Consider the following 14,321-nt stretch of genomic DNA (forward strand, 5'->3'; position numbering starts at 1 on the left):
TTGCTATGTAAGAGAAAAGTCTAGCAGATAAATTATTTAATGTGGTTTAAAAGCATCTGGACACAATTAGGAATGATTTTTACTTGAAATGTGATGTCTCCATCCAGCATGTCACAGAGGAGCTGACTGCCTGGATAAGATGTTACATTTGTCAAAAGCCATTTTTAAAGAAATAGGATGTTCTGTTCTGTAACAGCAATGTTCCTGCTATTGTATATATTTTAACGCATTCTCGAAAAACTTTCCCCCAAAATAAACACAACCAATAAAACACAAAATGTATATCACATAACTTTTATTAATGCTCTTGTTACATCCTTAAACAGTATCCGCCAAAAAAACATCACAAACCCAAACATAATTGGGCAGGAATTAAATGAAATGAGGTCAAAAACAAACAAAAGAGGAAACCAAACGAAAGGAAAGAAACCAGAAGGAGAATTTGAAGCCAAGCACTCAAAATAAATATATCACATTTTACACCATTTGTCTGCTACACCATTTGTCTGCTTCAGAAAGTTTCTTCTTTAAATATATAGTTAAAAATTTGAGCAAAGGGCATCATAGTAGTTGCAGTCTGTAGGCAAAGGAAAGCAGTGGCGATCGGGGTGTGGGAATGGGAAGGAAACTCATTTGGAGAGGGGGATGGGAGGGGAATGGGGTGCCCGGCACATGCACTTGGTTACAGTATTGAACAGAGCTGAGATGGAGGTCAGGAAGCTTCGATTCACAGCATGGGCTCCCGGCAAAGGACAATCTCCAGCTCTGTGCGGTACAGTTTTCCCCCATCTGACAATGCCATGATGCTTTGCTTATAACCAGTCAGGCTCTTAGAGTCCACGTCCTGAGGTTAAAAACAATCACAATTTGTGGGATTGCGTTCCTTATGTGTCAATGTCAAATGCTAGAAGAATCCTGAGCCTTCTTATCTCACCTTATTGTTCTTCTCATAGAGGTCCTTCAGGAGAGCATCCAGCTCCTGCTCATCAATATAGCCGTTTCCATCCTTGAAAGCAAATAACAACACCTGTTAAATTCTGCTTGTTACAGTTTAAAAAACCATTTGTTCTGTGGAACAAATGAGGACGATTGTACTAATGTCTCTTTTCTAAACTTTAAAGTCCTCTGGAGCGGTAAATTATACAATGAAATTTAACTGTTAACTGTTAACAACCAAATCACTCAGTGAGACTGGATCAGTCCAATTTGTGGATTAATTATTCAGTGAATCCTTTGGTGAACTAGATCAACTCATTCATTCAGCTCTCATAGACTCAAAATCTTTATTGAAGAGCAGGTTATATTTAGAATATATATATATATATATATATATATATATATATATATAAAAACTTGAAATATAGTGCACAAGTTGTATGGACTCTTGTTATTTTAAAGTGCTTGATACTTGAAAGCTTCAGACTCCATTCACTGTTATAGCAGAAAAATCAACTACCAGTAAAACTATAATCTATAGCATCTTTAGCATCTCAATATACAGTATATTTTATTAACCGCATCATATTGGCTTATAATGATAGTTATAGTTACAGCAAGTCTCTAGTTTAGCCTTAACGCATGTGAGTGTGATGTTGTCTAATGGTCTCTATTTGCTCACAGATATTGTGTTTAACTTAAAACTGTTTGATTATGCAGAACAAGGTTTAGATAATCTTGTCTTCATAAAGGGCATAAGCATGGTCTGTGTAAGTTAACTGGAGAAGGACTGATTATGAACTTGTGGAAGCACCACATTAAATAGCAATTTTCATCTTGCAGCCATTTTCACTGGGATTTCTGTAATTACCAGTGGTTGGCACTTATACTGTTGAACATTTTAAATCATTTTCCAAATGATGATACCACCAAGCTGGAAGATGTGGGCAGAGAAACAGATGCAGTTCCTTCTGCTCATTTACCTGCGCAGGTGAACAGGGACGCTGTTTTGCATTCAGAAGTCCCTCCCGAAGGAGGGGAAGATCAAATTTCCAGCAACATTGCAACAGTGCATACAAATCTATACAATACCCTATAGCCCTTCAAAAGACATTATGCTGTTCTTCCTGGATTATACATTACCTTATCATAGTATGCAAAGATGGCGTTGAACTGCTCAGCAGTCAGCCTGACGCCCTGTTGGGCAATAAAAACATCTTTCAGTGTCAAAAATATTTGGCATTAGGAAGCTCATGAGGCCTAAAAACGTAATGTATAAATGTACTCTTACTTGAAACTTCAACAAGAAATTTTCCTGAACCGGCAGAAGCCTTAAATAAACAAAAAAATGTTTTGATTGATGTGTCTTACAAAGTGATTTGTAACTTTTTTTTTTTTACTTTACCAGATCATTTCTCACCTGGCCATTTCAGACAGACCCAGTTTCCCATCGCCATTCAGATCAAACATCTTGAGCTAGAAAGGGAGACAACGCCTCAGTTTAAATGTTTACACACTAAAGAAATCCTGCATCAGATTGCTTTATGAAATCAATATTTCCTATTGTTGCACATCGTTTTTGTTCTTCACAATGGTTAGAGGACAACTAAGGATCTCAATTCTCAAGCTGGCTTGCGTGAAATAACTCAAGTTTGTCTCTGGCCTCAAGGAATGGACATATGTTAACACACAGCTGGAGTGCAGACACATCCCATGGGGTTAGTGAATTAACAACTCCTTCAAGCATGGTGGCAAACTAATTTGGTATTGGAATAAGAAATTTAAGGTGAAATAGCACTTTAAAAGTTTAATATATGTGTTAAAAATTTTATGGTATTTATTGAGTAAAAAGCATTTTGTCATAAAAAAATAATTTATCTTAATAAACACTAAGACACTAGGAGGTATAATACATTGACTAATGTAACACAAAGACATCCACTTACTATTGTTTGTGTGTATTCATGCAATTTTTGGTCATCGTAGTGTCTGTTTGCCTTTTTAAGCAGGTCAGATAGGAAGCCCTGTTGGAAGTAAAAGACAATTAAAATGAAGATTAAAATAAGTGTTTTTAGTGACATATGTTTTACTCTCTCTGAGGTCACCGTCTCTTCAGTGAACATTGCTTCATTTGCTTTTGTAATGATTTGTATACTCTCTTTGGAATGCCAGCCAAATCCAGAGAGATTTGCATAGTTTCCATCTGCCTCATCACATTAGCAGCTTTCAAAACTCTTTTCAGGCTTGTTATGAAGACCACAGCAGGGAAAGTGATAGAAAGCTTACCTTAAGTTCATTAGCCTCAATGAAGCCGCTGCGGTCTGTGTCGTATTTTCGCCAGGCCTACAGATACAGACAGACGTACAAAGATATTTTACACCTATACATGCAATATATCTCAGGTTGGACCAATGAGAAGAATAGGAGAGTGGAGGTGAAGAAATAATTGGCAAATTATTCTTATGTTAATCACACTGGCTTTTTCATTATACCCTCTGTATTTACTATTCAAAGCAGCTGTGCATTGTGAGAACAAGGAGCAAGAAATGCCATTTAATGAATGTTTTAATCTAGCAGCTGGCCTTGTTTCCATCACAGGCTCTTATCAAAGATAGATGCCTCCCTCTACAGGTCTACAGAGAATTACAGCAGCGCATCTATAATACATGAGTCTGAAAATAGAAGTTTATACTTATTCATTCTAGCCCTTTAAAAAGCTTGCCTACCACACTGGATGATTAAAAAGCATCCCTTTCTCTTTAACTCCACTCTCTCTTCAACTTGACATAATACATCATTGTGGCAGTGAATTTCTGATGATCAAACTCTCTGAAATGTTGCATTGGCTATATGCATATTAGATTTTAATAGGGAAGATATTTGTATGGTGACCAAGAAGAGTTTTGTGTTATCAATATATAAATGACCTCGGATTATAAAATGAAAAAGTAGCATCATATCACTTACAGTCATGAATTCAGTGCTGGATCCCACAAACTGTCTGAAGCAGAGGAGAAAGTTCTCTTCTGTGGGCAAGATCTGAGCCAGCTGGTGAAAAGTGGATTGAGTAAGTGGATTAGCAAAAAGAATTGAAAATCTGTTTTTTTTTTCTTCTAGTTAATACCATGTTTTTTTGGACTACTCTTAAAGTGATGAGCGGAATTAGAGGTTTCCTCTTCTCTGGAAGTTTTATGGGATAATTGGGGTCTATCTGATATTTATGAACGTGTCAACAGCAGAGACAAGTTGACGTGTTAAGTGATGTGTTCTACCTCAGACATCTCAATTCTGCCGTCTTTGTTCTCGTCGAATTTATGCATGAACTCTGTCATCTTCTCTTTAAAGGCTGCATTTGATGGGTCCTGTGTGAAGAAAGCACAACAAGATGAATCCTCTTTACGTTCTTTGCTTATTGTAAAAGCTTTATTCAGTTTGTGCTTCTCAGGTTAGGAAAAAGCTATCACTTTAAGAGTGATGTACGTTGTGCATTGCCTTGTGCCATATTCTTTGCCTTTTGTGAGGCAGATAATAGCATTACTATCTTTATGAGACTATTTGTGAGGCTCCCTCTGTTTTATTGTGGAACATACAGGGATGAAGATAAAATCTCCTTTCTTATTTCCTGCATGCCATCTGCCTAGTCATCTGGGGTCTTTATATATTTGATTTGAACACGGTTCCCTCTAAGAAAAGTCAGTAAATTGCGGCCCAAAGTATTGTTTTAATATGAAGGAATTTTACATATTGAATTCAGTGTTTTGACAGTATTGACAGTTGTTTTCTTTATATCTTAAATTATGCATTGCATTGTGCTGCATTTTGGAGTTGAAGGAAATTTAACGGAAAATGTCTGGACATTTTTTACTTTTTTTTTCAGTGTTAGAATTAGACATAGAATTGCAACAATAAAGAATGTTATAAATATTTGTTAGGATAAAGTTTCAGGCCTGCCTTCATCTTCCAATTAGGTAGTCCCACCCCGAATTCACGCCATTTATTGAGACTATGCTAGTGATACAAATAAACAGCAGCTTTGATTTCCATAAATATCTTAAAGTGACAGTTCACCCAAAAATGTGAATTCTGTTATCAATTACTCACTCTTATGTTGTCCAATCCTGTGTGACTTAAGAAAATGTTCTGAAGAATGCTTCAATTGTCCATACAATTAAAGTCAAAGGGGTCCAAAACAACAAAAAAGACATTTTTCATAATATCTCCTTTGGTGTTCCACAGAATAAAAAATGTCAATGAAATGAGGGTGAGTTAAAAATGACAGAAGTTTATTTTTTGGGGGTGAACTATCCCTTTAAGCTTCTTTGATGATGTACTTTGAGTTGATCATGCAAACCGAGTAAGATTCTCACAATCTTTCAGTTTAAGCACAATGATTACAACACAATGAAGTTTACTCATTGCTTTGAGAACTCTGCAGTATAGTTCGGAAGATACAGTGCTTCTTAATGAGATGTATTTCTGTTAATACTCCTTCACTTGTTTGTATACTCACCACACCAGCTCCTCTCCGTGCAATCTCCAGCTGACTAAAGAAGTTTTCAAGCTCCTTACCCTCAATGTAGCCATTTCCTGCAATATAAGGAAGTGTGTTTCAGTACTTACTGAGATGTCTTAAGCCACAATGATGTTTGTCATTATATGACTAGATAACGACTATCTCTCAATTGAAATGCTAAGTAATGAGATTGCCTAGATGGCTGCTTTGAAGCTGATTAACTCTAGATTGGTTTGTTGGCTGGCACCCAAATCCAAATAACACAGTTCTTAATTAAAAACTTTGATGGCTAGTCTCCCAGTTAAGCTTTGAAGGCTCTCTCGTTTCCATTTTTTCCTCTAATTGGAGGCCTTACAGTATGAGCCTTTTAAAGCCATTTATTTGAAAAGACGAAAAGGAGAGTCTTCTTGATGCTACTGCTGAAATTTTTAATCGCCTCCACAAATAAATGTAATATTACCATCTGGGGGTAATTTCCCATGCCAGGGAATTGGCCCTTCATGCAAAGGAAATATGCGTTTGTGTATGCATGTTTGAAATGGGATTTCGTGTGCATGGCCTAATACATCACAACAGTGATTGTAACTTATGTGAAGTGAGAGCTACAATAAGTTCATTAGAATTATCCTATTATCTGTGTTTCTTCCAAAGGCATCATGTTTGAAAAGTCTTAGTCTTATGTACTATGATTGTTGATTAATTTGCCGGTGGATTAGAGTGGCATTTGTAGACATCTGGACACGTGATTTGTGGTTAATCTCTCTTTCTGTTATTCATAATGAATGTGAACACCTTCACTGCATGGCTGAGAAAATACTATGAGCTGTTTGCAGGAAGACAGGCAGTCTTACTAGATTGAGAGAATGAACACTACATACATTGTTGCCAGAGATCTATGCAGAATAAATAAACTACTAATTTGTTGAGTGCTATACATAATAATTATGGTTCACACAGACATGAATCCTGCTGAGTATGCTGGAAATGACTATGTTGCCATCTGGTTTTCGAAATGATTGCGCTGACATTTTGAGAGCTAATATGACCATTCATTCTTCTTACAATGAATTTTTGTCTTTGGAAATGTCATTGTGGACAGTTTCCGGATGAGCTTGTATACAAAATGGCCAATGCTTTAGTTATACATTTACCATTAGTTTTTTATTTGTACCATATTGAATGCTATGCCTAAATGTTCTTTATTGGCTTCATTTACTTATGCTTTTATCACCATTCTTCTAGCACATCTACATTCTTATGGGATGGTCAGCCATCTTGGAAATAGAACTGAAGTGCTGGAGAGGCCATTTTGGACTATGACACAACAAAACGTGTCACTCACTGAATCTTAAGTTCCATTCTGTTGCAGTAGCTAGGAACTTAACTTAATAAAAACAAACTTATGATAATTAAACATAAACGAATTTAGCCACATGAGTGGTAATGCATCTTTAATAGAAAATAATTCCAGATGCTTCTCAATATCTTGTAGATCTCCCCCTTAAAACCAATCTTGTGGCAGTCAGATTAACTGGTTACTTTTTAAAACTTTTTAACATCTATCCCTCATAAACTTAATTGTCAGACTGCGCACCTTCGATTTTTTTTTTGTGGTATTTTTTGTCGATGGTTTTCACGCTTTCTGGCTTTTAAGGTTCGTTTCTAAAAATTGATTTGATTTTCATTCCCAGCACAAACGTAAATTATCTTAAACTAAAGTTTTCGTGATATAGGGCTACTTGTGATAAAAGTACCCAATAAACTCATAAAGGTTGACTGTAAGGTTTGTTTTATAAATTTACCAAAAGAAAAAGTCGCTGTTGCTATGGTTACCTCCTGAGGCGAACGCAACTTCTTGGAACATTTAGCTGTTAACTGCATATAGAGTCTAATTATATTTTAAATAAAATAAATTGATACTTTGGTACCCAGGCCAACGCGTTTGTTTTGTTGTTTCCTCTGGAGGTTGTTTTATTTTTCCCTTTGCTATAAATTTATAGTTGAGATGATAGGTAACGCTATTCTACGTTAGTATGTAGCCTATTGATATTTGTCAATTTCGTTGGTCTGTATTTCAATAATAAGCATTCGGCGGGAAACGAACAGCAAAGAAACCGGCACCAAGTTGCTAACGATAACATCTGCCCTACGGATACGATTATGTTCCTAATACATAAATAATTAGTCAATGAGATATTTTCAGCTTTAGATATTGCAGGATGCAAGACAACTGCTAACTCTCCAGGAATAATATCCGATGAGCTTCCTGTAAGTGATATTCAGTAGATGTCTTGAGTGATGAAGACCTTGAACACACACCCATCTTCCCAACAAAGAGTAAAAACACATGGGACAGTGTAAGAGAAACAACTTTTTCTTTCTCGATCACAGTCAACGCGCGCATGATGCACAAAAATGATGTCGACGTGAGCAGTTCACTACATTTCGATATACAGCCTCGGTCTGAATTATTATTTTTTTTTCGAGATAGTACCCTTGTAAAAGTAATTTCACCAATGAGACTCTATATGGAGCCCCCCTGTAGTTACTTACAGATACTTCACTAGTAATTGAATCAATCAAAGTATTGTTGATCAAAGTCTGCTCATGATTTGTGCCGAGAAGGGTTCTAAAAATGCTGAATGAAATGACGTGACAGCATGATTAATAAAATAACTTCATATAAAGGGACTTAATTTTTTTTTTTTTTTTTTTGTATAGGCTATAATATTTTACAAATTAATGTAGCCTATTATTACTGCATCATTACAAAAGCAGTAGATCATAAATGCTAGAATGTAGTTTATCAACTTTTTTCCCCCTATTTTGTTTTATTTCTCTCATAAATTTCTAACAAAATCTTTAGTTCATTAGCCCCAAAAGTGTTATCTTTGGAAATTGTTAGCGTCAAACTTTTTTTCTGCTATTTTAATGATAGCATTTCAATTATGACTTAAATTCTTTCTTAGAATCATAATCCGTGCAATAAACGACGCGCCTCTACTCACCGTCTGCATCAAAATGTTTCCAGATGTCCAGGAACTGGGATGCGGTCAGCTCTGCCAAGTGAAGGTAGGGAGGCTGCTGTCCTTTGTTTGCCATGCTTTTGTGTATCTGTCCTATTGTCCACAAGGAAATCCCGGGCGAACTTTTACTCAGTCAGAGTCAAATTCGCACTGCAACTCCCCCAGTGCTTTACAGGGGGTTTTAAAAGCGCTGAGTGCTTGCAATCCTTTTGCGCTCATGCGGGTGGCGCAGTAGTTCCAGCATCACCGTTTCATGGTTCAGTACTCGCGCACCTGCTGGGAAAGCCACTGGAGATGCTTAGATCCAAAGATGCTTTCACAGAAATATAGATGGACCAGAATCACTATATGCAATCTATTAAACCATCTGTTCTGCTAACATAATGCATATTGTGACTGATGATAATAATGTAAATTATGGAATAACTACATTTATTCATGGAATGTTGATTATTATTATTTTTTAATTCATGTGTGCACTTCTAATCTTTATTCAAAATACCCCCCCCCCCCCACCGCGTGCAACTACATCTCTTCTCTTATAACATGTGCACACATACAGAAAATTGCACCAATCAGAGAGTCACAGCGAGCAAGGCTTTGAAAAATAGATCTTTAGCTCTGCCCATTCCCATGAAGAACTGCGAATGACATTATCATCTCTCTACTCTCACAATACTCAAATATTTGTATATTTGCATATCTTCCAGTGTTCTATGTTGATTCAGGCTAATTGGTGTGTGCTGTAGTGTCCCCTCCTCTTATATCTCTTATATTATGTCTCTTATATTAGTAATTAAATATTGAGTACTTTATGTTTCAGTTATTTTGAATATTTTCCTTTATTAGCAGAAATCAAGCTTTGTGTGTCACCAAGGAACACACAGACTGAAAGCCGGTCTGATGCATGCGTATAGAAAAGAAGCAGAATGACAGAGACTTCCCCTTCCTTTTAATACTGTAATCCCTCAACTCCAGCTCCCTGCTGACTTGTGAGAGAAACCCCAATGCTAGCAAACCTTAAATCTGAGAAAATGCCAACTCCCATATTCGGGTCAGTAGAGTGTTTTAAAAACTGTTAAACATTCCAACTCTGTTTTAATTGATTATTAAAAAAATATGCTGCTTGACAGGATAATATGGTACAGTGTATTGTATGCGCTATAGTACAGTGCAGGTGTAGGCTATGTGTTAATGGAAATGCAGTTACAATTTCTGCACCATTGAACATTCAAATATGTCAGAAGAAGTATTATTTTTCTTCATGATCATATTCAAATCTGTCAGTGTTTGTAAATGTAGGTTTGTGTACTCTTAGAGGTGCTTGGAATCACAGAGAGTGATAGAACACATCTGTCCCCGCGGAGCCCACAGCATCAAAGGCTAATTATCCCAATGAAGTCATGCATGCATACTGCTGCCTGCACCATAGGAACAGGGAACAGAGCATAGGGAAAAGTAATGCTCACTTACTGCAGGGATCCCAGGAACTCAGTGCCAAATATGTGTAAGCACCCAGCCCATGCAACACGCCAAAAAAGGGGTCATATGATGCAATTTTCAGTTTTTCCTTTCTCTTTGGAGTGTTACAACCTATTGGTGCATAAAGAAGATCTGTAAAATTGCAAAGACTAAAGGTTCAAATCCAAAGAGATATTCTTTATAAAAGTTAAGACTTGTCCACGCCCCCCTAAAATACCTCGTTTAAACTCTCCGCCACATTTCTACGTCGAAGATTTGCACAACACCGCCTAAATGTTCACACAAAGGAAGAAGGCGTAACTTTTATTCTCACTGTAGTATTGTTGTTGCTGTCGCCGCCATGTTGTGGAGATGCTTTGTGTTTCATTGTGAAAGCAAAACTACTTTGTTTGGCCTTCCAAAAGAGGATGATTTCCGCTTCGTCATGCCCATAGCTGATCGGTGCTGGACGCTGAGGAAATACATCAACTTTGTGGATCTCTGGATTGGCTTTCACTGAACGAAGCGGAGTCCAGCCCAGGGACTATTGTTCATTTTTGAGCGAGATGCTACCGGTCTAATCAGATTCTGTGATCTATGCTAAGCTAAGCTAAAAGTGCCATCGCCAGACCCGGAGATCAGCTGAATGGATTCGAAAATGGTAAAACTCAACTGTTTAACTCTAGTGGAGTTTGAAAATGAATTTTTGTAAGTGGAGTGTTCCTTTAACTTGAGCATGAATTAGATTAAAATAATTACCTGTAGTCCTTCTACTACTGAGAAATTAAATTGAAATTTAAATACATATAATAATAATAATAATTCCTTACATTTATATAGCGCTTTTCTAGGCACTCAAAGCGCTTACATTCAGATCACTGAATCTGATGTGTGCACAATATTTTTTTTAAGTAATCCTTCATAGTCAGATGCTGTTTGTCCACTTATCAGACAACCTTTCATAGAGGTTATGGAAGGACTGGGGATCTAATAAATTGTGAAAGTGACAGTGAACTAATATGATCATTGAGGAATAGTCAGTCAATACCATCTGCTTGCCTTGTCACACAGTACTTGGCTGTACTTCAGTGATCTGGCTGCTGACGGGCGAGTTTAGGAGTGTGGAAAGTCTTATTCAGCAGAGATGTCTCAGCCTGTTACCTCTACACCCCCAAATCCACCTTTATAGTGATTAATCAAATTCCTCCAAATACAGAGAGATCCAAAAGTCAGTGACCATTAGTATAAGAAATGCTTCTGTTTTCTATTTTTAGTACATTTCAATCTAATTTAATACATTCAGGGCTTGACATTAACAACAGTGGGGTGCTGTCACTCCCACTAGCCACTTTGGTGGGTTAAATCAGAGCATTTCCACAGTTAATTAAAATTCTTACATTTAGTTCTATCAAATTTAAACTCATAAAAAGGCTTAAATGACTTAAATGGTACAAGAAAAGTCTTTATTATAATTTCAAGAGGTCTTAAATTTGGGGTTGGAAGAACAAGAATCGTGATATGGCTTAATGTGACTTCAAAAGGGGGCCTTAGGTCCTTTCCTCGGTGCCCCCTCAAGCACAAGGCCGGCATGATCGCACCAGTTGCTCCGCCCTACTGAATGCAAATGAGCTGCACGTTTTAAGTCAAAATGCGGTGCGGGTGTTTTTATATGAACGTTTCAAGGGTACCGCAATCTTCGATGGCATTTTCCTTTCATCTTGCCTGATAAATTAGTGTTTATGAATGCAGGACTGCTTTGTTTAAAGCCATTCCTGAGGAAACCTTTATATTTCTGTTCCAAAAGCGCCCAATACACTCTAAGAAAAAAAGGTACAAAAGCAGTAACTGGGATGTTACCTTTTCAAAAGACACACCTTTGTACCTAAAGAGTCCATATTGGTTCCTCAAAGGCACATAATATTATCTAAAGTGTAAATATTAGTACCTAAAAGTTACTAAAGTTTTGTGAGAGTGTATGGTTAGAGAATGAATTTGTATTGTCAATAAGCCTGTCTGCTGTTTTGGTTCAAACCACTACCAAAATCAACCCATATTTTTTAAGCAGAGAGCTTAAAGAGCTTAAATAGAACCGGTGAATGGACAATAAGCTAATATGCCATCTAAACCTCTAAAGGATTAAAACAGATGTTTGTTACAAATTGATATTTTGTTTGAATGAGCCTTCACCATTGTTACTTTATTATTTAGAATTACAGTGTTTTTATTAATATTTTAAATTAGTTTTTATTTGTAATTTCATTTAGGTTTTTTGTTAGTCAATATATTGTCTGTTATTTTAATCATTTTTGAAAATGTGTGTATAGCTTTATTAATTTTTATTTCAGTTGAAAAAAAAAATATATATATATATAACCAATTTTTATTATGGTTTTAGTTTTAGTTAACTATAATAACTCTGGCTTTCACAATTTTGAACTCCACTCCACTGTATATATTAATGAGACAGAGGTTTATCATTTTAGCAAGAGAGATGTCATGAATGTGGATGTGAGAAAGGCACTGACCTTTGAACAATGCTCAGAATTACAACCCTACTGTCTCTAATAAGGTCCCTCTTCCTCAGCGGATTTCACTGTTCCAAGAATGTGTATAGATGGTTAATGCCAACATGTCCTCTGGGTTTTCACTCACTCTGTGTCCCTTGCTGCAAAAACGATTTGAGAGAGATGGCGAGATATAAAGTATAACTCTCCATCAAGCACATGATCACAGAAGGCTGATTAAAGTGAAATGAAAAAGAAAAAACAAGGGAGTGGATGTAGTGTGTATGGATGCGTTAAGAGGGCAGAGAGTGAAATATCAGGATTCTGATTTAAAGGTCTGTTATGCCCAAGATATCAGAGATTTGCCATGAGGATACAGTTTGTGTCAGACTCTGCTACATGTCTCGTGTTGTGGTTTCCTCTTCCACGTGCTCCAGTTTCACGTTTATGCCCATATTTGCTTTTTCCTGTTACTGTTCCCATTTAGTTATATTGATCCCAGGTGTGTCATATTAGCTCCCTTTTGATTTAAGCCATGTGTGTTTCCATGTTTCCTGGTCCACTGTGAAAATGTCCTTTCATGTTCTCAGTGTTTCCCGTGTTCCTGTGTTTCCAGTTTTGTTTTCATTAAAGTCTTCAAAATGTACTTTACTCAACTCCTCGCTCCTTCGTTCCCGTGCTCCCAGGGTGAATCGTGACAGTATGTGGATGTCTGCGTGAGAGACAGTCTTGGAATGTATGTATATATGAATGTGTGTGTGTGTGTGCACGTGTGTGTGTGTGTGTGTGTGTGTGTATATATATATATATATATATATATATATATATATATATATATATAATAGCTTTTTTTTTCATACAAATTCCAAACAATCTTTGTAGCACTGCCAATGTAGTGCTATCTGAAATATATGAAGACCTTGAAATGAAGACTGCTGACCTGAATGCTGCATTTCAGAGGAAAACAGCTACAGAGAGAAACAAGTTTTCCAAATGAGAGAGAGCAGAACAAAAACTTGTAAGATCAAAACAGATCATTAAATTTTCTGACTTCTGTTCCTCTAGAAAACCAGTGAGTGGAAGTACCTTCACAGGGCATCAGGCCCTGAACATTTCAGCAAAATAGCCTGTTACTAATTGCATATGAGTTACATCTTCATTTATGTTTCTGGGCAGAGTCAGTACAACTGGCTTTCCATAAATATTTTCTGAATAACAGACTGATCTGAAGCTCTGTTATCATTGCCAAGGGCAGATGCATCATCTGACAGATTAACCTCCTTTCTCTAAAAGACTGTTTCCTCCAAAAATATGATGTGTGCAGAGGTTTCTTGCACAGATCTCTCACACATCTGCCACATGAAATACAAAGTGGAATCAGTATTCATGGACTGGTCATAAATGACTTCAAAAGTGTATTACTCTTAGCAGCAAAATATATTATGAAAAGAGCTAGTCACTGAAAAAAATACTTTAGTAACAGTTTTCACTTAGAAATTGCTAGTAAATTAACCAAATATCTAAAAAGAAATCTAAATTGAAGTAAACATGAATTTTGAAGTAGAATATATATATAGTATTTTCTTGTAAAATGCACTCTAGTAATCTTTATAATTTTTGAGATTTATTTACAATAATAATGTGAATGTGATTCCTCTGGCAGACTTTCAAGGTGTCCATTTGTGTAAACCAACTGTAAATCGTCTTGATCTCCAGTGAACATCTCATTGTCCATTAGGTTTTTGCAGAGTGTAATGTATACTACTTTTGATCTTGCTCTCTGTACATATGAATTGCGGGAAATTATTCATATTGATTCCCATGGGGCCTTTGCTAAACACACTTATATTTAGCATGGCGTTGCAAAAAACAACAGTTTAC

At 36.5% G+C, this 14,321-nt stretch overlaps 1 protein-coding gene across 1 annotated transcript; it reads right to left on the minus strand.

Annotated features, from left to right (window-relative positions):
- Positions 1-278: 278 nt before the first annotated feature.
- On the minus strand, positions 279-8,645 carry LOC127934744 (calretinin-like). Its single transcript, XM_052532315.1, has 11 exons — positions 8,458-8,645; positions 5,447-5,523; positions 4,209-4,298; positions 3,904-3,984; positions 3,223-3,279; positions 2,883-2,960; positions 2,357-2,412; positions 2,228-2,267; positions 2,080-2,133; positions 935-1,006; positions 279-844 (listed from the first exon to the last, which is right to left on the minus strand). Exons 1-11 carry the CDS (start codon positions 8,549-8,551, stop codon positions 728-730), a joined length of 816 nt encoding a protein of 271 aa, XP_052388275.1. The 5' UTR covers positions 8,552-8,645; the 3' UTR covers positions 279-727.
- Positions 8,646-14,321: the final 5,676 nt, after the last annotated feature.

The sequence above is a fragment of the Carassius gibelio genome, chromosome A18 (assembly GCF_023724105.1).
Source record: "Carassius gibelio isolate Cgi1373 ecotype wild population from Czech Republic chromosome A18, carGib1.2-hapl.c, whole genome shotgun sequence".
Classification (NCBI taxonomy): Eukaryota; Metazoa; Chordata; class Actinopteri; order Cypriniformes; family Cyprinidae; genus Carassius; species Carassius gibelio.

Coding starts and splice junctions, on each gene's coding strand:
- LOC127934744 (XM_052532315.1), bottom strand. CDS start 8,551: ATGGCAAACAAAGGACAGCAGCCTCCCTACCTTCACTTGGCAGAGCTG. Junction 3,985..4,208: donor GCAGAATTGAGATGTCTGAG/GTAGAACACATC, acceptor ACTTTTCACCAG/CTGGCTCAGATCTTGCCCAC. Junction 845..934: donor TCTATGAGAAGAACAATAAG/GTGAGATAAGAA, acceptor TTTTAACCTCAG/GACGTGGACTCTAAGAGCCT.